This window comes from Pantherophis guttatus, chromosome 3 (genome assembly GCF_059756535.1).
Source record: "Pantherophis guttatus breed Tessera chromosome 3, ASM5975653v1, whole genome shotgun sequence".
NCBI lineage: Eukaryota > Metazoa > Chordata > Lepidosauria > Squamata > Colubridae > Pantherophis > Pantherophis guttatus.
In genome coordinates this window covers 90,751,015-90,776,500 of record NC_142065.1, presented here as the reverse complement: position 1 = coordinate 90,776,500, position 25,486 = coordinate 90,751,015, and the positions used below count along the sequence as shown (strand labels likewise).

Genomic DNA, 25,486 nt, shown 5'->3' with positions numbered 1-25,486 from the left:
CCCACCACTGGTATGTATGCATGTATGTATGTATGTCTGCCACTACAGTGTCCACATCTTTCCATTTAAGATTGATGTTCTTCAGGTCTTCCTATAATGTTTGGCAATCAGGTTTTCTTTGGCCTTCCTCTTTTTCTCTGAATCTCTGGTGGTTTCCAATTGATTATGGTCTTGGCTGGATGTTGTTCACTCACACGGAGCACATGTCTAACAAAGTACGTTCTTCATTCAAGGTTATTATTCTTATTCTTATTAAAATATTAACATTTCCTACCTTGGAAATCTGAAATAAGTAGTAGTAGGATTAAGATTAATGTTTAAAAATATTAGTTAGCAGGAGTTTAGTTCAAGCTTAGCTTTTCTGCTATTATGTTAAACATAAGGACATTGAGGTAGACAATGGTTGACCTTATACATATTTTAAAAATAGTGCTTCTCCAATTAAATATTGCATTGGTCACAATACTTTTAATTTCAGGTTTAAGAAATATATACTCACATTTGATTCACCTTTTACCTCTACACCTCTGAATAATCTCACTGGAATAGCATAATAGCATAGGTTTGCTGTTAGATCAACCCTAGTTAAGGGTAGCCAGTAAGGCAAGCCACCAGTAGGCAGAAAACAGTGAGAGGGAAGCCAATTTTAGAGGCTGATTAGGTTGCTCGGAAAATGGCACTTGCTTCTGAGACGATGCCAAATGTCCCAGAGACATTGAGGGGCAGAGCACATGATTGTTGCTGGAGGTTTGGTGGGAAGCAGGAGAATTGAGGAGAGGGTGGAGAGGAGTATCATTGCAGCAACCTGTGATCAGTTGTAAGAATGAATGACCATGGGTTGGCTGCAGTTGTCATAACTCTGTCTGAAACAGAGTCATATATACCCTTTGCATGGCCTTTGTAACTTCAAATGGTTGCTATGTGACTGATCGTGAGGTCTATCTATATATTACACTTTCATCTGTTCTTTAAATTAAAATGTCTAGACCATTGGTGGGATTCAATTTTTTTTACTACCGGTTCTGTGGGTGTGGCTTGGTGGGCGTGGCATGGCATGGCATGGCTTGTTGGGCCTGGCAGGGGAAGATTACTGCAAAATCCCCATTTCCTCCCGATCAGCTGGGACTCAGGAGGCGGAGAATAGATGGGGGCAGGGCCAGTCAGAGGTGGTATTTACCGGTTCTCTGAACTACACAAAATTTCTGCTACCGGTTCTCCAGAATTGGTCAGAACCTGCTGAATACCACCTCTGGTCCAGACATTTGTAACTTTTCCTTGATAATTCTGGTTCCTTTCTTCCTAAAGATTTCCAATTCCATAGTAAGTTATCTATAATGACTAGAACTATACACATTATTCCATGTGGGGCACTCATGGACTTTTTTAAAAAAAATATAGTATTAGCAATAATGCTAAAAGTGAGCCTTTTATAAGTAGCCTTTTAGGAGGCTATTGGTCATTCCAATGGATGCAACAAAAGTTTGCCTAAATACAGTATCTTTTCCTGTTTGATAATGAGAAACCAGATTTGATTTATGGCTGTAAATTCCCAGTCCCTACTGTCAATAACTATACAACATTTATCAACTTGCTGTACTGTTTTAATGCAGTTTGAAACAACAGAAATATTTTTACTGCATCTTCCCTAGATTAGTTTCCTGTTTCATTTAATTCTTGTTATTGGTTTTTCTGGATTTTTTTCCTTTAAGAATTTGATTTTGATTGCAGGTACCCCTGTGTGGATAGAATTTATATTTCAGGGTAACAATAACTTTGCCTACAGTTATTAAATAGTAAGATCCCAAAGTATTTCTTTTGAATCCATGCTGTGTGAAAAGCATTATTACTATTATTCTTTAAAAAAACATTGTTCCATTTATGTTTATTTACTGCAATTTGATTACAAATCAGCAAGAGGAGAAAAGGAAAAACAGAAAGCTAAAAGGTGATAATTCTACACTGCAAATAGAAAAAGTTTAAGGAGAATTTATTCTAAAAAGCAAGTAATACATGTGCAACTTTTCAGAATCTATGAATTACGAATGACACAATATGTGATTTCAAAGTCACTATAAATTCAGAATAACAATGTAGTACAGGCTCATTTAGATATTTGTCACTCTACACTACAATTATGGGGTAGTTATTTTTTATATAATCTGAACTGCCAAACACAAAACTAAATGAAAAAGAAGAGTTTGCTCAGATCTTTTCCAGTTGAAGTAATGCTGAATCACATAATTATGCCAAGAATGCTGATTGTCCCTCGGGTTTTTCTAGAAAGGCCACAACTAGCCAATAATTTAAAACAAGCATTAATGTTAGGATTGCTCCCTGTTTTAGAAATATTGTTTATAATACTATAATTATTCTTTCAACCATGGCTGAACATAATACTTGCTTTTCAAGTAAAAGCATTTTAATTTTTTTTTCTAAGAGCCAATTTAGTCAGATTTTAGGAATTGTGCAAGCACAACCTGTTAGAAAATTGATGCTTCTTTCATGACTGTGGACATGCACAATGCACATCAACTTCTTAGCATTACTTAGGTAATAGAAACGGGAACTAGATTTAAAGTTGCAGAACAATGCCATCTGCTTGGAAATCTGAACAAAATGAATGTGTGCAAATAAAACTAACATAGTGAAGGATGACAAAATTATAAAAATCTATATTTAAAAAATATTTCACTATTTATATGACCATGTACATTTTCTATTTTCATGCATGCCAAGCAGTTCTTCAGTTTTTAATGAAGTTAACTGAAGTTGTTTAGATGTCTGTGGACACGTGCATTGTGATGCTTTTTGGTCACACATTACTACTAAACACATGATGGCTATTGTCACTGAAACTTACTAAAGGAATGTTACAAATATTGGATTACAGTTTATAATTTAAGTGCTGCTGTATCCCAAAGGCTCCTAAATTTCATTAAAACACAGCTTTATTAAGGTTTTGAGGTAATTTTGAAAACTAGTTCTAAAAAATGCAATCAGTGGAATTGCTGAGAATAGTTACTATTTTCCTGAACATTTCTTTTCCCTTTTATTTGTTTGCTAAACTAAAGTATAATGTTGCTTATTGCCTTGGATAGTGTTTACTTCAGGAAGGACATGTGCTGATTGAGGCAAAGTTAGCACTCTCTTGACTCACAAGTGAGTTTAACCAAGTTCAACCGGATTTATTATCTATTAAGAATCTTGGGATTTCAGGATAGTACATCACAAATCTTTCGTATATACTCAGAAATGCTAAAGTTTAAAAGGAATTATCAATGTCATGATTGCTAACTCTATTCATTACAGGTAGTCTGTGATTTACAACAGTTCATTTAGTGACCATTCAAAGTTACAATGGCACTGAAAAAAGTGACTTATGATCATTTTTCACATGACCATTGCAGCATCCCCATAGTGAGGTTATCAAAATTCAGATGCTTGGCAACTGACTCATATTTATGAAGGTTGCAGTGTCCTGGGGTCATGTGATCACCTTTTGTGACTTTCTGACAAGCAAAGTCAGTGGGGAAGCCAGATTCACTTAACAACCATATCACTAACTTAACAATGTCAGTGATTCATTTAACAACTGTGGCAAGAAAGATCGTAAAATGGGGCAAAATTCACTTAACAAATGTCTTACTTAGCAACAGACATTTTGGGTTCAACTGTAGTTGTAATAGCTTCTATTTTTGGTGTAAGCAGATCTATAGAGAAGGCAAATGGGAAAGGAGGCACAAATCAGAATACCTCATCAGAAATTGAATAGTTTGGATTAGTCTAAATCAAATTGCTTCATGTTATGAAACAATTGCATCTTCTGTTACCTTAAATATGAGGAGTTTCCTCACATTCAACATTACTGAGCTTGAATACAATAAACTCTTCTCTCCTATTGCTAGATGAAGGTGCATTTTTTTCCTGCTAAGAATTAGATAGCCAATAAGCCTCACTTGTATTAGCCAGTAATAAGTAGATGAGCCTTCTATTTGAACTATGCTTGAATATGCATTGCAACGACCAGGTCAAGAAAAGTGGTTGTCATATTTCTTAATATTTGTATAGAATCAATTAATTCAACAAGATACTTTTTAAAAATATTACTTACCCTCATTTTGGAAATTGTGGATAAAACATCCCACAATTCAGTATCATTTGTTGTTTTTTATGTATCTGAAAGTGTATTACATCTTGATTCCTTTCATCAATTTGTTTAATATGCAGATTACTGATTATTGTAGAAAATACCTTTTTAAAAATAGCTACAATAATGAATTTTGTTAGACGCAATAAAATGCATTGGAGTGATAGGTGCAATTATAATCCAAGCATGAAATGGTGTAATTAAAGTACATTCATAAAGAATATTGAATAAAATTTTCTGATGTACAGTTGAAAAGTCATATTGAATATCTTGAAGAGATCTTTTTTTTAAAAAACTTGCTGTTTAAAATCAACAGAATGCTATATTTTTAATAATCTGTATCCTTAAAAGAGTCAATGTTTAACTTGAAAATATATAATTGATTCCTAGCCAGTGTTTATAGATAAGTGGTGGTCTGTAGCTCAAGTGTAAATGCTTTATAGTAAGATTTACATTACAATATATTTAATTAATAGCATTTTATTTCAAGCTCCAGGGAAGTATGCACTATATTCCACATAGGTCTACAGAAGCTTGTCATATCAAGAAGTAGGAATAGATAACTAATAATGATCACTGATTTAAATTCATGGCAGGATGGCAGACCAGATGACCTTCTGATCCAGTTAGATAACGTAGTCTAAGAATATCAGAAGGTAGGATGAAGATGATAATAAGGATGGTAGTAGAAGTAATAGTGGTAATAACACCAATAGTTATATCACATTGCTTAAAAAACTTTCCTTACTCTGTCTGCAGCTGTAAAAACCAGGTAGTTATCAAACATGCGAAAAATTCCAAGTTGGATTTCTACATAGACAACTCTTTTGGGAAGTAAATTGTACATTGGATATGAAGCTCATCATATATACTTGTAGCAGGGGTGGGTTACAAAACCTGTCGCATCCGGGCGGGTGGGCAGAGTCTCCTGCCACCGCCGCTATCCGTTCGCCTGATCAGTGGCGAAATGGTAGCAACTTACCACTGACTTGTAGAAATAATAATCAGGTAGTCCTGATGAGCTGATGGTGAACAAGAGAAAGGGTTTTTACCTATCCTAAAATGGTCTTCATATAGAAAACGACTCCGTTTCTATAATTAGGTGATCTTGATACTTAGAAATGCATCATATGTGAAATGGTTCTCTTTTGATGTTATTCCTCTTTGCATTGTGTGTCTAGTGATGCAAAAAACAAAACAAAACAAAACAAAACAAAAACCCAGTGATGGGGAGTGTTTTATAAGAAATATGTTTGGTCATCTTTTTAACTAGTTTTTTTTTAAAGGAGATGGACTTTATGTTTTGCTTATTGATAGAAAGCAATAATTTTGCATTCTCTGTACTTGCTCCAAAGGAAGACAACCCTAAATTTAAGATGTTCCTAATAAAAAAATAAAAGGTAGCAGGAAAATGAACAGAAAAGTATAAGTTCCATATTTGTCATCCTATGAGTGTCAACCCCTGCTGAAACCAGTCTTGGGAAATCTACCCTCTCCTGTAAGATGTGCACATACGATACACTTATATATGTGTGCATCTGCCAAATGTCCTACTCTCCAGCTAAGAGCATGAATGATCATTAATTAAGAGTATTACTTGTAAAATAAGGAGCCCGATTTATAAAATTAATTGATTCCCCCATCTGAATACAGCAACCTTTCCGTCTCCCACACATAGAAAAATTTATGTACTTCTGTTCCTAGGAGAAATGAATAACAAGGCCATAAAGCTAAGGAGAAGTTGCACTAGGAATGGAAAGAAAGGAAATGGCAGGAAATTGGATGCAGATGAAACATTGGAAGAATTTATTGAAAAGAGGAAAGTGACTACAAAACAGGTCAAATTCAGCAGGCAGGCAGCTCCGCTCCAAAATATTGCTAATCTTCAGACTAATCTTTAAAGACATCTATATAATCTGCAGCCATTTTCACTTTTACCCATTCACTTGGTTTTCAACAGCTTCTGTTTATTTCAGTGAAATGAAGATCTTTTGTTCTCCATTTATAGCTAGTGATTTTTGGGAAGCAAGACTTATTTGGGAACACCACTTCGTATTGAGTAAATATGGTTTTTATTTCAATACACTGATATTTATTTCATGTTACTATGAAGCTATCTGACCTGATGCTCACAATTTGCAGTAATTAAATGTGTGTTATTATATAATATTAAATTATATGTCTGTGCTGCAATGTGTGAATCATATAAATATATTTTAATACACAGAATCAAACTCTAAGAACACCAGAAATTCTCAAAATAGCAGGTTTTAATCTACTAATTTGAGCTTTGCCTTGGTGTTCAAAAAAACCCAAAGAGGATAGTTGAACTACCAGTAAATATTTTTTTTTAACAAAATGAAGAAATATCTACAATATTTAATCACGGCCATTCATAATCACATAAACTTCTTATTTAGTCTAGCTATGAATTCAGTTCTAAAATCAAACATATTTAATCACAGATCTTCACTGAAAAAGCTTATTCTGGCTTAGTTGGCAAAATTAAAAAGATGGAAACAGTTTACTTAAGTACCAATGGATTCTAAATGGCTAAAAACAGGCAGAGAACAAAATGCCAGAATTAGAACATAACTGACCTATGCATATATTTTCATCGTCCAGCTTTGCAGAAGCATTTCTGTGGTAGCCCAGCCTGCACAACTGACAGTGGTACCCTCTAGTGTTGTGTTTACAGCTCACACAAATGAATGTACTGAGCAGATCGATGTAACTGCACCGGTTGGAGTGGCCGAAGCATTCACAGTCTTGCAAGGAAGAACAAAAATGTATACAAAAGGGTATTCTGTAGTAGATTCTCAGCAATTCACATGTTCTTCTTTTCTCAAAATAAAAAGTTATGACATATGAGCAGGTTATGAATGAGCAGCAGGACAATACATTCATGAACATCATGGTAGCATACGTGGACAATGAGAGGGGCTATGAAGATGGCATCTCTCTTCAGGCAGGAGAGAATGATGAAATATCCATATCACAGCATTGAGGATAGCTTCATCTAGTCATAGTCTAATGGAGCCAAGCATTTATGGTTGTAAGCCTTTTACTAGTTTTGGTGCACAGGTTCTGGTAACACAAACTCTGGTAGTTTTGCCAGAAGTCAATACATGTCTGGGATTTTCTCAGGTTACTTTTACATTGCTTTGATGACAACTGCAATGCAATATATTCCAAAAGGTAGCAACATGGTCATCTTCAAAGAGGTTGGTTCAATGGTGCTTTTTCAAAAGGCAACTGGACTTTCTTCGTTTTGCTTGAAGACATTTTGCTTCTCGTCCAAGACGCTTTTTCCATTTTGCAGGAGATCTGAAGAAGCTTCCTGGATGAGAAGCGAAACATCTTCAAGCAAAGCAAAGAAAGTCCAGTTGCCTTTTGAAAAAGCACCTTTGGGACAGCCATGACCTGGGTGACTGAGAATCTCCACAGACAGCTTTCAAAGATTGGGTATACAGTATTTATTATCCAGCAAAAGCACCAAGTATGTTTAGGCCTAACTTTTGACCTGATGACAATCATCCAATAATGTGTAATACTAACCATAATTACACTAATTATGGTTCTATATGGAAATGTGTCTGTCTTTGTTTAAGGATATCAGTTCAAAATACAGCCACTCGCTTGCTAAGGAAGACCAGAAATATGATTTTTATTGTGTCTGTCCTTAAATGCCCCTGATCCTTTCCTGGGCTCAGTTCAAAAGGCTATGAGCTAAGGAAATATAAAATGTTCCATCGTAGAATGGAACGGAAATAGACCACTCAAGACTTTACAAAGGGGTTGTTTTGGATTAGAGCATTTTGTGAAGGAACATTTTATGGCTATGTGAACTATGACTAGAGTTTAAGACCAAAATATCCAGATTGACTGACTATGTACTAATCTGTCTTTGGAGAGATTTTTAAAGAACTCTCTACCCTTCTTAGTTTTCTGGAAAGCAAAGGCAGGAGGGAGGGGGAAATTCTTTCAGACTTGCAAGAATCTGTTATTCCAACCTTATAATAAAGATACAGGTAGCCCTCGCTTACTGATTGCCTTGTTTAGTGATGGTTTAAAGTTACAACAATGTAAAAAAAATAGCTTTGTGATTTACATCATTGCAGCATCCCATGTTCACTACATTTTCTTTTACTGTCTTTCACTGTGAGTTGTATTGGTTTGGGGGGGGTACACGAAGGGAGGCTCAGCCAATCTCATTGTACACATATTGTACTCTGACAATAAAGGTTTGAATTGAATTGAATTGGGTGCTTTGCACTAGAAGGGAGATTTGCAATTGGCTTGCAACAAGCACATTAATAGAGAATGCAGAAGTAAAATGCAGAAGCCATGCTCAGATGACGTTTGACTTAATGACCAAATGGGAAAGGAGGTCATAAGCTCCTCTTGGTCACATGATTTTTCATTTAGCGGCTGCAGTGCTTGCTGACCGAGCTGTCGATCCCAATTGTGGTTGCTAAGCAAGGACTACCTGTTGCATTAACACTTATAGTTTTGGCTTCCTGTCTGGATTACCTTAAAGGGCTGACACACTCTTTCTTTCTCAGTACAAACTAACTTACAGGGTTACTGTGAGATTCAAAGGGAGAACAGAGTGTTATGCATTCCCTCTTCAGCTCCTAAATGAGAGGCAGAATAAAAACCTAACACATAAATAATAAATAATTTTAATTTTGTTGTTTTGGTCTGAGGGTGCTTTTATCAGTTTTTCCTTAAAAACATTATTTTAAAGGTTATCTATGTTAGCAATAGCACTTAGATTTAACGATAATCTTTATTTTACCACTTTGCAAAGAGGGTGTACCGCAATAGCGCTTAGACTTATATACTGCTTTACAGTGCTTTACAGCCCTAAGCGGTTTACAGAGTCAGCATATTGGCCCAACAATCTGGGTCCTCATTTTACTGACCTCGGAAAGATGGAAGGCTGAGTCAACCTTGAGCCTGGTGAGATTCGATCTGCCAAACTGCTGGCAGCCGGTGATCAGCAGAAGTAGCCTGCAGTACTGCACTCTAACCACGGTGCCACTGCGGCTCATAAATGTTATATAATTTTAGGTTATATACTAGAATGCTTAAAGTGAATATATATGCGTGTGTGTATGTATAGCAATACCACTTAGACTTATATACTGCTTTACAGCCCTCTCTAAACAGTTTACAGAGTCAGCATATTGTCCCCAACAATCTGGGTCCTCATTTTACCCACCTCGGAAGGATGGAAGGCTGAGTCAACCATATACAATGTATATGTGTATATATACATATACACATACATATACACATATACATATACATATATACGTGTGTGTGTGTGTATGTGTGTGTGTGTGTGAGATCAATGTGATATGATTACTTTTACTTCCACCTTCATGCCCAATGCCTCTCATCACATGTTTAACCTGGCTGTTCTCACCAAAATTCCCATAATGAATGAGAATGAATGGAATTAAAGTTACTTCCACTGAAAAAGAAAGAAGTGGATATTTAATGTCCACACTTTTACTGAAGCTGTAAAGTTTGTCCTGTAATATCATATCCACTATTTCCCTTAATAGGCCAAATAAAAACCCAATATATAAACTAATTCATTGGGGTGCAATACATTACATGACACACTGCACTAAATACATAGCAGGTTATATCCTAGAAATCAGAATAAATGTGTGGAGGCCAGCTGAGAGATGGGCTGTATATAACTTTCATAAATAAACATGAATTGAGAACACTGCAGTTAAGACAAATCTCAGTTCATACCAACAAAGTTTTTTTAAAAATAAAAAGTATCTTAGCTCAATATCTGTGGTTATGAAATTTATAAAACAGAAAGAAAGAAAATAATGATATTTTCCATGCATGTGGTGGCTTTGATACCCTTTGTGCCATATTATATAAAAATCCATGTTATAATAGTGGGTAGAGGGACAGCAAAATTCGGATAAAAGAAACCTAAGTCCAAAGCAGAAATGTAAATGAAAATGTCTCAGACAAGACCCTCCTTTGTTCTCATGAAGATAAAGTAGTTTCAGTAAAAAAAGTTCTGAACTGTGGCATTGGTTTCTTAGTTTAGTCTACCTTGAAGAGCTGACAGCTGCACATTTCATACTTTTCATAGCTCTCTTTCATATCAGACAGAACACAAGATACAAGAAAGCCGATTTTCCACAATCTTTCAAAACAATGGTCATCACTTTTTGCCAGGACTGTACCCAGATCCTTATCTTTAATTTCATAGAAGACTAAGGAAAAGTAACTTGATCACAGATGCCCAGGAAATTCACAATTCAAAATCAGTAGGATCTATTTCTCATACTATTGCAAGAAAGGAGTCATGTGGATTTGGACAGATTACTCAGATGGAAATGCACAGTCCAAAATGTTGTAAACTACCAGGAGACACCTCTTCTGCCTAGTACATTTTAGTTGTATCTTCTCTAACCTTTTAGATATTGTTGAACTATACGTCTAAAGAGATAATCAGAATTACTGACTTACATTTAAATAATAAGACGAGACCCAGATTTTTGTCACCCATTTGTATCTGTAATTTATCAACGAAGAATGAAATGTTCACAAATTTCATTTATCATATGTATATGTTTCATATTTATTGTATGCAGTGTGTCACAGATCATCTTTATGGAAGCAAATATATCAACGTATTCATCAGCAGCTTAGCATGTTCCTCCCTTAATATCTCAAATATGATCCATTAACAATTGTTATTTTCTAACCAGCAAGTTTTTATATTTATAAAATGGGGAAGTAAGGCACACAAGGCCATCCATATCTCTAATATTAGTCTGGAGCTGCCGAGTTTCCACCATTAATGTCTTAATTGAAACATTTTAAGTAAGAGTCATGCTCCCCATTCTACTTTATAGCTAGGGATTTGATCAATCATATCCATTTTTTAATGACAGAATAGCCCCAATGAACTGTTTCTGAAATGGCAGCCGATTCCTACTGCCTTTGAACTAATGCAGATAATACAGAAAGAGACTGAAGTGTTTTCGCTGACAGACCACTGCTGTACAAATTTAGGAGAGAGGTTTGGTTAATCATTTCAGTTTAAAACACTGAGATCATTCAATATAAAGCTCAATTAAGTGCCACTGCCTTTGAATTTGTAAAGCTGCTTAGCAAATTATAATGGTCAGTGTCTCTTGGCAATTGGTACAATTGACTTTTGAAGTACAAAGGCAAGAACAATAAAGATATGAATGACAGCAGTGCTTATCTGATGCTCTTCCCACTACAAACTGGTGGAATTTGTTTCTCTCTTATTTTTAAGACAATACCACCAATGGATGGTTCCTATGTTATCCTGTCAGCCCTTCCTCACCTTTCTCATAGCAAATTCTGAACAAATATGGGTGACAATAGGAGAACAAACAATTGCTCTGGCCACTATGTGGAACATTTTCTCTTATGAGTGTTGAATAGTTTCAAGAGTCAAATTTTGAAATCTTGGTCTAAATCATTTTTTTTGGGGGGGGGAGGGGGAAAGACATGGAAGTCATTGTAATATTTTGCAAATGTAAGGAAAATGTGGATAGGTTTTTGACTTACAACCATCAAGCGGAAAACCAACCTAGAACGAAGGAGAAATTTCCTGACAGTTAGAACAATTAATCACTGGAACAACTTGCCACCAGAAGTTGTGGGTACTACAAAACTGGAGGTTTTTAAGAAGAGGTTGGAGAAGTATTTGTCTGAAATAGTATAGGATCTCCTACTTGAGCAGGGGGTTGGACTAGAAGACTTTCGAAGTCCCTTCCAACTCTGTTATTCTGTTAAATATGACATTGGGAATTTTTTTAAAAATGTGACATTTAGTGACCATTTGAAGTTACAACAGCACTGAAAACAGTGATTTATGACCAATGTTTACATTTACAAGTGTTGTAGCATCCTCCTGGTCATGTGATCAAAATTTGTGCCCTCGATAATAGGCAAGTATTTATAACAGTTATACTATCCCAGGATCATGTGGTCACCATTTGTAACCTTCCCAACCAGCTTCTGACAAGCAAAGTCAATAGGGGAAGTCAGATTTGCTGAGTGACTGCATGATTCATTAACTCCAGCAATTCACTTAACAATGGTGGTAAAAAATGGGACACAACTCACTTAACAATTTCCTTGCTTAGCAACCCAAATTCTGAGCTCAGTTATGGACATAATTTGTAAACTACCCAGTGCTGGGATTCAAATAATTTAACAACTGGTTCTCTGCCCTAATGATTTCTTCCAACAACCAGTTCACCAAACTGCTCAGAAAGTTAACAACCGGTTCTCCTGAAGTGGTGCGAACTGGCTGAATCCCACCACTGGAACTACCTATAGTATGACAATAAACTGGTCTGAGGTATGCACAGGGTGTTCAGTCCTCACCAGTGGTGGGTTTCAAAATTTTTTACTACTAGTTCTGTGGGTGTGGCTTGGTGGGCGTGGCATGGCTTGGTGGGCGTGGCAGGGGAAGGTTACTGCAAAATCCTCATTTCCTCCCGATCAGCTGGGACTTGGGAGGCAGAGAATAGATGGGGGCAGGGTCAGTCAGAATTTTTACTACCAGTTCTTCGAACTACTCAAAATTTCCGCTACCGGTTCTCCAGAACTGGTCAGAACCTGCAAAAACCCACCTCTGGTCCTCACCCAGATGTAAGAAGTGAGTTGTACCCGTTTGTATTTATGATCAAATGGAAATAGGAATATTCCCATTTAGGAAAATAGAGTGTGACAGACACATGCACAAAATGGAGCACAAGCCAATTACTGTATAAGCTTCTGATCTGCATGAATAAACAATGATTTCAAGCCATTCTGGTAAAAAAAAGTAGCTGAAAAAGAAAGAGCAACTTTATTTGATTTTATTATGATAAACAAGTTCTTACAGAACTTCTACAGAGTAACTAAAGATATATTTCAGGGCTTTTATAATCTCCCTTCCATGCCCACAATATCCATAGACCTTCCAAATTAAATAATACATTCACATAAGATTTTGGCCTCAACAATTCTCTAAAAGAATGCAAATGTCCAGTTGTATGCAAGGAGTATAAATCCTTCCATTCCCCACCATCTAGTCACAGCTGAAGAAGCTTCTTGGATGAGAAGTGAAACATCTTCAAGGAAAAACAAAGTCCAAGTTGCCTCTTGAAAAAGTAGGGACATCAGAACTTTTAAATTAAAATCAAATATTGGAAGTCAATTTCATTCTAATTTCTCCCACACCCATAGATTCTGCATTTTCTTACTAAGTAACTACTTTCTGTTGTTCTGGAATGATTCACATTAAACCCACACTCAATCCTGTTGATCACATTCTAAAGCCATATTGCAAACCATTTCCATTGCTTTGCCAACCAACAACAATCTGTTCTGTAATTTTAAATCAGGAGGTAATTAAAATATAGTCTTCAAAAGAAAATGAGGCAGTAATAAATTTCACCATATTGCTTTAAGCGTCTCTAAAATAACAAAACTGAGTCATTAATAAAAGTGACCATCAGATCAAATGACACAACTGCAGGTATACGAATCACAAGAATAATAAATAAGTTGGGCAGGAAAATGGCAGAGAAAATTTAATTGTAAGTAAATTATTAAAATATTGCTGAGTATAATCCAACCACTTAGATTATTATCTATAACTATGAAAAAACCTGTTTAGTTTTCAGGAAAGAAACCCTCAGTTCTGTCTTCTTTTTAAATGATTGAATTAATGTAAACACATTTCTATTTCTATAACAAAACCTGTGCTAAGATAGCTAGTAAAAAAAGAATTATTTAGATTAAAAGCAGCAAGCAATGAAAAGAAAACATGGCAATGTGACAATGCAGGGTTTTTCAGTTATAGAAACTGAAATCCAAGACACCTCTGCAATATGGCTTCCTTAGTTAAGGAGATACTCCTACAACCATTCCGATCTCTCCAAGAAATTCTTATACCATCTCCTGAACTGTAAGGAAATATTGGATGCAAAGTATTTATATCAAAGTATTTTGTCTTCAAGCATTTTGGTGTTGGAAATCTGAGCAGGATCTGAACTTCTAATTCTAATAGAGGTATAAATATTGCATTACTTACTCAAGGAGAAATAGCAAGTAATTTTCTGAGGATGGATGGATACTAGATAAATAGATAGATATTGTAGATAGATAGATAGACAGACAGACAGATAGATAGATACGATAGATGATAGATAGATAGATAGATAGATAGATAGATAGATAGATAGATAGATAGATAGATAGATAGATAGATAGATAGATACTGGTAGATAGATGATATATAGATAATATAGATAGATACTGGTAGACAGACAGACAGATTGATGATAAGATATATATTCTCTAGGAGTGTCAGCACTTTGTCCTTTTAGAAAAATGAGAGCAATTGTTGGATTTGTTTCACTTAGCTCTGCAAGTAATGCCAGAAGTTAATACCTGCATTTATGAGAAACTTCTGGATCTCTAGCTTTCTAACATAAAGTTTGGAAAGTAGAATTGATAATCTGTGTTTTTCAAAGAAGCTACCTGGACTATATATTTTTTTTCTATGTGAGTCGGTCAAACACACCTTCTTTTCTGGAGGCTCCCCCTTCCCCTACATATAAGCACTGTTTCCTGTCGATTTCTGCAGAGAGGATTTCATTTCCTCCTAGCTGTCTGAACTGCTATGGACCAGATTGTTTCACTTTGTGCGGCAGTTGTGTTTCTCCTTCCTAATTATGCTGCAATTAAGGGGGAAAAAAGCATCTTTACACCATTTCTCTCCCTAGTATCTCCATCATTCGCTTTCTTTCCCTGTGCATTACAAAGGGAGAAACAAATCTGATTTTCTTTATCAACTTAGAAATTTTGCATTAGACCTAATTTGCTTCAGCTCTGTAACAGCCATTCTGATTCATTATCTACCCCCAGGGTAAATCTAAGGTCATTTTTTTTTTCTTAATCAATCTGAAAGTGTCTCTGTAGTTCTCATGCCATAACTAATGATTTATTGTCAACAATAGCATAACTTATATAAAACTGCAATCTTTCACCGACTTGCTTATAAATATAAAATACTGAAGTTAAAAAAAAAAAACCAAGCAAAATAGCAGAAATACTTCCAGTCTATGAATGACAGATGCTCATTTGGGGCAGGCTGTCTGGGAGCTGTCAAGGCAACTGTGCTGTACTTTCAAAATGTCAATATGATTCCATTATTTTGATAAAACATTGAAATCGTATCACTGCATGAAACATCCAAAATGCACATGATCAAGCAAGAAGTTCAATGTTACTGTTAGTGGCCTCAAAAAGAAAAAAAAAGAATGTTGCTCAGAGTATCTGAGAAATATCAGCAGAAAACTCGTGTGCTGCAAGTACGATTTCAGACATTTGTTAAGGAGGAAGCTGCCTATTAAACAATCTTTTTATTTCATTGGATATGTTACAGCAGACATTGTAAGTCATTCGTGCAAATAGGGTATAATTCCCAATATAATGCTAAGACTTAAAGTGGCTCTTCTCCCAGTCTCTTATTTTTCTCTCTTTTTGGGTTTCCTTCCTTTTATCCCCCCCCCCACATCTCCATCTAGGTTACTAGCAACAAGACAGATGATTTTTGCCAGAGCTCTGAAATGAAATTAAGGCAAGACCTACCCAAGGCTCCAGAGCTGCAAGTTCTCCACGGCCTGTTCAAAATTATACATGGAAACAAATGTCTTGTGAAACACTTAATAGCCCTTTTCTGGAAAAATAATTCTTCATTTACTATATGAAATTAAGGAAATTAAAGAAAATGTTTTTTTAAAAGGAAAATCAGTGTCGAGCTCAATGACAAGCCATCTGAAAAATAAAACACCCCATTGCATCATGCATTGGCAGCTTTGCTATAAGAACTGTGGCGAGCGCATTGTAAACCGAGTTGAACATTCCCTGCCATCGTCAGCAATATTTTCCCCCCGACTCAAATGCTGTATCAAAAATATTTGAGGCTGCAGAAAATACATCTGCTGTTTTATTTTAAAGTAGATTCAGCTGAAGAATTCTTCCTTCCATTGCTCACTGCATGGTTCCAGTTCTTAGTAACCTTGTGTTAATATGTATCTTTTAACTAGGGTATTTTGCCCTTCTTCCATATTTATAGGATGCAATGTTTGTCACAAAATAGGAAATGCTAATATATGAATGCAAGAATTTCTCCCTCCCTTGGGGATTGCAACTTTGATCTGAAAAAACAGCAAGCATGGCTAAATCTGGAATAACTGAAAACAGGTATTTGGAAGGTTATGCCCTAGAGCAGATCATGTTTTGACTGATTTTTTTAAAATAGGAAGATTAATTTGATACACCCATTTGGGTCTTTTGTGTTTATGCTGTTATATTGTACAATGTGTGTGCATGTGTGTTGCATACATATATATTGTATTTTTATGCTAGTGCAATTTTAATTCATATTGAAAGATAGATTTTGGGTATAATTCTCTGCATGAATTGGAGTTCAACTTTGCTAGAAACTTGATAGATTGGAAGAAGAGCAGTATTTACACACAAATATGAACATAACATTCCTCCAGAGGTCTAGCAGATTTTGTCAAGATAAGAGACAACTGGTTTATATTCCAAAGACCATGAAAACAGCCTAGTATTTCCTACCTGTATTAATGTTATCCACACAAATGGAAAGGGAGAGAAACATGCTGGTTTTCTCCCTTTCTTTGTATAGTTATGTGAAGAACTTTTTCAAAGTTTGCAGACACACAGTATTCCCCCCCCCCATTTTTAAATCATTGTCATGTATCCTCTTGGATGTAGTTGTAATTTTCTTACTCAAGTTTTGTTCTTTAAAATTAACGAAATTCCATTTTCCCCTGATAGATCTCTACTTATTTAACTTACAACACTAACCCCTATTTCAGTAACTACAACTGTGATGAATCACTCGTATAAGCATTCAGAAAGAATGTAATCCATTTCGAGTAGCAACACATTTATTGAATTATAATTTTGCAACCTAACCTGAACAGTATGACTTAATCGTTTGGCTGATAGCCGAGTTCTTTTGCTACAAAACAAACTTAATTGCTCAAGAGCTTTATAGCATTTTCAAATAATAGTTTGAGATTCTTTACAATCATTTATGATACAACACGTGTGTTTTGCAAAGGCTTATTTCTCTCATTATCACCACTGACCAACTTTCATAAATTGAACAATAAATAATTCAATCTAGAATTCAATACTAATTTTGCTGGTTAGCTGTAGGATTAAGATTTGTTATTGCAGAATCAGGGTGTAGATAGCTAATTTCAATAATTTGCAGTAGATTAAAAATGTGTCTGATTTTTAATTATTTAAGTACCACAGGAATAAAAATACTCTGAAATGATGAAAGCTTGTGATAACTGGGAATAATTTTTTGCGGGCTCCATTTAACATTAACACAAATTTGTTCTACACCAGTCGATACAAAAATCTACACTGGTAGATTTTTGTAGTTCTGGTAAAAAGAAAACATATCATGGGAAGCAAAGTAGATTGGATCTAATTTATCCAGTATGGCACTGGAGTTGTCAGTCCTGCCATCCTGCTTTGCCCCATCACTGCTTCTCTGATGCCAGATTGCCATGAATCCTGAGAGGGAGGGAGTTAGCAAGTAGGGAGGGAGGACAAAGAAACCAAAACTGTCTCAAGTGCCTACCAGAGATATTGGCTGACTGACCCCAACGTCACAACCATGCGTATGGAATGCGGACCATCACTGAGGCTGCCAAACCTCAAAGCTGTTACCAAAACATTGGCCATAAGGGAGATAGTTAGGAGGGGGGAACCTGGGTAAGAGGAAAGTAAGTAGACAGCTTTCGTGCCAAAACCTCACATCTGGCTTTTTCTATCTTGTAACTATTTGGTTACAAGTATTCCTTTCACTATGAATGCAGTCAAAGGCTCTTTCTTTCTAAATTACCAAGTTGGGACAAACCCGACAGCAGTTCTCCAAGAGGCATGGAAAGAAACAGTGAAATATAATATAGAACCCATGATTAAAACAATTCTAGCTGCGAGTAATTTATGTATCTAGGACAGTCTCAATTTCTTTCCTATGATCAAGGACTAAGACAGCAGTTTTTCCAATCTAGCTCTCCAACAAATTGCTAATACATTTTGTTTAGCTTAGAAGCTATTTCCTGGATTTTCTTATGCTCATTTCCTCCTCCATCTGTATTCATTAGAGTTTAAAAGGAACATCCTGTGTATAACGGTGGCAAGCTGTACACCAACACCATTTGTTTTAAGAAACAAAATAATTCCACGTGAAGTACTGAACAGACTTCCACCTGACTGAATGCATTTTCTGTGCAAAAACTCTACAGAACCCAACTTTAAAATGCTGACATTTCTTGCTACCTCTTTTATTCCTCTCTCACCCCAGCCTCTCTTTTAAACCCACATCATTTTTCCTCCTGAAATAATCATCACACCAGCCTACCAGTAAATTCTTTATGTGTGAATGTTGTTGGAATTCAGCTGTGGAACTGATGCACTAGGGATTCTGGAGAGAACAATTACTGTAATAGTGGGAATGTGAAGCTTCCAGCATGCAAGCATGTTCACACACACATATATACACAGGAAGTTACCTAGAATGTGACTTAACCTTGTGGGGGGAAAATAAAGACTTGTAAGAAAGAGAAAAGCCCCTCCCCTTTGAAAATGCTGAAATTGTTCAAATAAATTTCCTGGCAATATGGTTTTGCTAACTACCACAAGTTGGTCTCACTGCAATCTCAGTTCTGAATATCAACTGAAATAACATTCATTTCAATTAAGCAAACAAAGCAGAAGAGAGAGACATTAAAATGATCTGATGGAGACAAAGATAATCTCTGGCACTCAAGAAGTCTCAAAACTTATTTTTCATGCAAACCCTGATATCTATACAATTCCCCTCTTCTTAGGGGACCCATATTCAATTAAAGCTAAAGAAGTGCTTATAAACTTCGATGAGGAAGATCTGTACACATTATAAAAAGTCTTTTTCATGTACGATTCAGTTTTATGAGCATAATAATCCTCAGTAGGTAGTTTTGGATGGTATATTTTCTTCTTATTCGTATGAGAGGATTTTTTTTTTCTGGGTCGCTGATTCTATGAAAAGCAGTTAAAGTCATAATAGACCAGTAGGAATTTTACAGACTCCTACCTTGATTTGGGTTAGAAACCCCAAGGGAAGATATATTCGGCCATATCTTATCATACTTTGGAGGAGCTGCATATATTGGGGGGAAAAATTAGGATTTGTTATTTACAACATGCGATAAGATTTTTAAAATTTAGCTTTTTATCTAAGCACATGGGTATGGAGAACAACACAAAGCACAGACATCTATCACTAGACTTTGTCAATGAAACATTAGGACAATATACATCACTGCCACATTGAACAAACAGAAGCAATTGATGATTCCCAAAACATTGAATGTACATTTAAAGATTTCGTGTATTCATATGATAATGTTTTGTCTTCTATAATTTAACAGGTACGATTTAATGTAGTGGATATTGATTATTTGGTTCTCTCTAAATCAGTGACTTCTACAGAGTAGAGTAGATTGCCTACTTCTTTAGCAGCATAATAGAGAAGGGTGGTAAGTGGTTGTTTCAGCTGTTTGTTTGATTATTTGTTTAGATTTCCCCCCCCCTCTGGGGAATTTCCTGCTTCTAGGCAAAAATGTTATTCTTCAGATATCCAGGAATTGCATACTAAGATTCCTCACTTAGCACTTAAATCGAGCAGGCAAAAATTCCAACCTAAATCTAAAAATAAAGAAGAATGATTTTGGCCAATATTGACAGCACTGATAATTATGTACCAAAACAACAACAACAACAACACTGAAATAATTATATTTGAATTCTTAGAATACATTGAATTTTGTACCACTGAACTTTGCTGGGGTGCCACCTGACTTACCATGCTTCTTTCCATCTATTCCTAAAATGCAAAATGGAATTTAACCACACATTCCTTGGACACTCTATCTGATTCACAGGTAGTCAAGTTTCAATTTCTTCTTTTCATCTGACTGCATCTTGTTACCTATCTTGAAAATTTTCTTGAACTACAGGATGGTTTACACATGCATATGCATCACAGTGTTGATTGATGATTATCAAGTTGTTTTTGATTCCTAGTGACCAGATATATGGATTTTCTCCATTGTGACTTATTCCTAATCTGATCTTTTAACACTGTACCTCTACTGTGTACCTTAAGTGTAATGTACACTTAAAATTAGCAGTGGAATGAGTGAACCATGGATGAGATGCAAAATGAAAGCTTTCTTTGGAGCATATTATTTTTGATGCTCAGTTTATGCATTGACATTACATCTGAAGCCAATGAAATCAAATTACAAAAAAAAAAAATGAATTAGTGCTTGCTTGCATAGATGTCTATGGTATCTACACCCTGGTACTCCCCTGCATAAGCTTGCTTATTGTGAGGAGAACCTGTGGTGTCCATAATTCTACCTTGTTTTCCCCAAAATAAGACATCCCCTGATAATAAGTCCAAATGGGCTTTCAAACACGTGACAATAAGGGCAAGGGCTTATTTCAGGGTTCAAAAAAATATAAGACAGGATCTTATTTTCGGGGAAACACGGTATTTAAACTCTGAACATAAAACTATTAAACTTTATTATTTTTTTCACAAAAGCCAAAGAATAATACAGAATTTTAGAATTGGAAAGATTCACTTAAGTCACTGAATCAATTATTTGGTATGCTTTTTAAAGAGTTGGCATCTTTTTTAAAAATAAAATAAATGTGTTACTATATCAAACAATTAATTTTCTCGTAACAAATTCTCTACTTCTCTTACAAATACTAAAAATATACATAGAAAGCTAAAATAGTTATTTGTGTGTATATGTATGTATGTGTGTGTTTGGATATGTAATACTTATGTAGAAACCAGTTAGGGTCACATAGTGAAAACTATTTTGCAATTTCCAAAAAGCTACATGTGTTTGTGCATGCACTATACAGTAATTTTGATTTATAATGGAACCAAATTTGATTCTGTTTTGCTAAAGGGTATTCCTATTTGAATCTTCCATTATGTGTGTGGAAAGAAGAAAAAAAAATGGAAGAGATCTTTCATAGCATGGCTTAGGTCTGGGGTACTTGCAGGAGCACCTTCTGCCATCCTCCCATACACTCTCACAGAGCGGGCCTCCTCAGGGTGCTGTCAGCTAGACAATGTAGGCCGGCAGCCCCCAGGGGGAGAGCATTCTCTGTGGGAGCGCCGACCCTCTGGAATCGTTTGCCCACCAGGCTTAGGACAGCCCACAACCTCCTCTCCTTCCGCTGCGAACTGAAGACGTGGTGCTTTCATCAAATGGACTGACCCGTCTAGGGGCTTTTACATTGTAATAATTTTAATTAATTTTAACTGGATTTTAATTTACATTTAAATTTAAATTGTTGAATTTTATTCTTTGTAAGCCACCCTGAGTCCTTCGGGAGAAGGGCAGCATATAAATTGCATAAATAAATTGCATAAATAAATTGCATAAATAAATTGCATAAATAAATAAATAAATAAGAAATATCAATAGCTATTTTTACAAAAAAATTGGATGGCATGTTAACACTTTTCTATAACAGAAAAATATTCACCTTTTGTGATGTTGAAATTGTTTGTATTCTCATTTAATATGCTTTTTTAATGTATTACTAAATATCCTGGTCATTCTGACTTATTTTATCTTGATTTCCTGTTATCATATCAGTCTGATTTTACTTCTTTAACCACAGCTAATTTCTCTTCTATAGCTTCTATACTCTTCTATAGCACAGTATGCTGTGTTATCTCTTTTACTCCTTCTTAGATATTTTAGAACAATTATTTTTTTCTTTTTAATCCTAATTAATTGTGATTTTCTTGTTTTATTTGCTGATATACAAACAAATAAAAATGGATAAAAATTAATGTGTTTTTAAATCTCATGCACTGTTTCTCACCTAAAGCACTATAACGTAATTTAATTGAATGACTTGAGACCTCAATTAATTGCATGCTTTTTCTACTGTGTAAATGAGCAGTTCTGTTACATATTTTTGTTATTGATGCTAAATTGTCATTCATTTTATTCTGCCCATTTAAAGCAACAAATTACCATTTTCTGCATCACTTCCAGACAGGCTTAATAATTTAAGGTCTAGCAAAAACAGCCAAAGTCTGCTCAGGTTTTCTTTATTCATTATATAATCTCTTGCTAAATTAGGCACAGTTTATGCAAACTCCTATCTCTCCAAACATCAGATCTCCCAGGAAAGAAATTATTTCAGTTCCTGTTTTTCCCTTGTCACATTGCTTGCCACTACTAATTTTGTAATCTGCCGAGAATATGCCCAGGTTAACTGCCCTGCTAATAATTACCCAGAGAATGGCATGCAACAGAAGACTGGCCTCTGATTAACATTAAGGCTTACATAGGCATCATATTTTCACTGGAGTTCCATATTTATTTATTTTTTTAATCCAATAGTTAGTCAGGGGAAGTCATTGTATGTAGCTATGGAATATTGTTTTTTTAAAAAAATACTTTTAAAGTAAGAACATCTTTATTTCAACAAAGGAAGACTTGTTCCCAAGTAAATGTATCCGGCATCAGTTCAGCAGAGGCAAACTCTATTTTCTTCCAGTAGTCACTGTGAGATTAAACTGAAAATATTCACACATTTTAGTTAATCTTTTTTTATAGAGTGGGCAAGTAATTGGCTGTGTTCTGTTTGTTTTTGCTGTACGTGCATGTCCATTTAGTTGTAAAATATGGTATATGTATAGGAGAAAGAAAAGTAATGTTTATGAGCTAGGAAACTAAATGACTAATACACATGCATATGTAATCTCACCATCCATAAATCCATCATGTCCCTTAATGAATTTGGTGGGAAGAGTACAGTTAGATTACTTTAATTCTAAAGTACAAGATTTGTAAGGATTAATCTGTGATAGGAAAGTGTCTTCTGTGAACTGTCCTGAGCTAATAGACCCTGATTAAATCAATAGGACCCACTTTCAACCATACTAGGTGTGTGCTAGACTTGTGATAAAACAAATTTAGTTCTTCTGGAAATTTTAGAATCAGGCTAAATGCATAATTAACACACACATTAGGATCTTATTTTTTTAACCTGAAAGTATAATGGCTGTCCATCTACAAGCATACTTGGGAGGAACTAATTATCTAGATCGATTATTGTCTGGCTTTAGGTTTGGATATAATCCAGAAACAGATCTTCTTGGGATGAGACATGGAAAATGCTAGTATGTTTCTTCTCCAAACAATCCAAGTCAAGGGATATTGCTGGAATAGAACAGGGTTTGTGAATTGGAGGCACAGAGTTTATGTAATTTAAATTCTTACTGGCAGGTCCATCACCAGAAATCAACAATGGGAGATTTCAGTTTGGCTCCAGGGAGCTTTTTTGTTTTGTCACATTCCAAAATATTCTATTCTTTCCTCCCTGCAGTTCAATATCTACATCAAGTCATTAGAACCCTGATTATGCACTCTTTTCAACCTGAATCAGGGAATGTTGCCTGACAAAAGTGATGGGCTGGATAAAAACAGGAATCTGAAACTGAAACAAAATAACATGGTAATATTGTGGATTCTCTCCAAAGGAATAGGTCCCTACAAGAACAGGTGGTTGCAATAGCAAGGAAGACATAGACCCAACTTAGACTGCTAAATTAAAACCTTACCTGGGTTTAGGATAACTTAATACCAATGTACATTCTCTAATAATCTCTTGACTGTATACTATAGTATAATTTATGGCTGGTTACCTCCCCAAATGATCACAAAGATGCCATTAGAGCCAAGGTGGCACAGTGGTTAGAGTGCAGTACTGCAGGCTACTTCAGCTGACTGCTAGCTGCAGTCCAGCAGTTCAAATCTCACTGGCTCAAGGTTGACTCAGCCTTCTATCTTTCCCAGGTGGGTAAAATGAGGACCCAGATTGTTGGGGGCAATATGCTGACTCTGTAAACCACATAGAGAAGGCTGTAAAAGCACTATGAAGCGGTATATAACTCTACGTTCTATTGCTATTAGTACAGATGGTACCTGCATAATAGTTAGGCGAGGTAGCAAAATGTAACACCAGTTCTGAAAGCTATGCACAGGTTGAACTATTAGCATCAATTTATATGTTGTCATAAGTTTGCAAAATCTTAACATGCATATATTTAAAATATTAGTCACCTGAATGTCAACCAATCTGTGCATTAGACTCAAGACCCGGCTCTTCCCCTAAGCATTGGGCTAAGTAAAATGGGGATTAAGCTGCAAGGATGATTGGTCTGGCACCTGGGGAGAAGGTACTTTTGTTTTTAACGTTTATCTTTTATGAACTGTAAGTGAGCAACCTAGAGTCATCCTATTAGACAGATGGCTGTATAAATCTGATAAATAAATAATAAATTTGCTTTTATTTTAGTGTTTATTGTTTTTACAAATTGTTGACTTTATTACAATGGTTTTATTTATCATGGTTTTTATTTTTATTTTTTGTAACTGGCTGTGCTTTACTGGGTAGAAATAATTACAGTATTAATAAGAATGAAGGGTCCTTGGTGCTGAGCTTGGTTGTTATCTTTTAGACATTCTCAACATCATCAGTGTTACTAGCGCCTCATTATAACCCTGTGCTACAAATATTCTCCTTTATTGATTAATAAGAATCCATCTGTCCAAGACCAGGAGATGGGACTCTGAAATTCCCTCCATATCAAGACTAATGCTTATGTATATTATTCTAATCCAGACTTAGTTTGGAGGAGAGAATAAGCTATTTTCCCTCTTCGTATGCATTTTTTAAAAAATCTGCATGTATTTTACAACAAATAATTTAGCTACTTGTGTAATTTGGCTTTTATAGATGTCTGTCCCAGGAGGAGTGAAGAATATTTTGCATATTCTGCTGTATTTACAAATCCGTCATGCAAAAACACCTGCTCTTTGTAGCCTAGGGCAGAAACCTTTAAGTGGATTAAGTTGAGGATTAATTTTTAACAAAATCACCAGCCCAATGTTTCAAGAGGTTCCTTTTTATCATGAAATCCAAAATATATAAATGGGTCTTATTTTCAGAAGTTATTCTGATTGCATTAATGTAATAGGAAATTAAAATAAATGTTAAATCAGTCATTTAATTAGAACAATGTGGTCTCAGAAAGGCTGTAAACAAAGGATCTGGTAATAGGGTACCATCTGGTTCTGTGCTGGCAAGGAAGCTGTCCAAGATCCA

General features: G+C 35.5%; 1 protein-coding gene across 8 annotated transcripts in view; it reads right to left on the bottom strand.

Annotated features, from left to right (window-relative positions):
• NTNG1 (netrin G1) overlaps positions 1 to 25,486 on the bottom strand; it is a 259,982-nt gene that overhangs the window by 34,649 nt on the left and 199,847 nt on the right. For 3 of the 8 annotated variants that reach the window (XM_087890013.1, XM_034437384.3, XM_034437386.3), the window contains one exon: positions 19,362 to 19,427. The exons of 3 other annotated variants lie outside the window; for them this stretch is intronic. In XM_087890013.1, coding sequence (XP_087746139.1) covers positions 19,362 to 19,427 — 66 coding nt within the window. Of the gene's footprint in view, positions 1 to 6,747; positions 6,916 to 19,361; positions 19,428 to 25,486 lie in introns of all 8 variants that reach the window. 2 more of the 8 variants (XM_034437383.3, XM_034437382.3) reach the window with 1 other exon arrangement.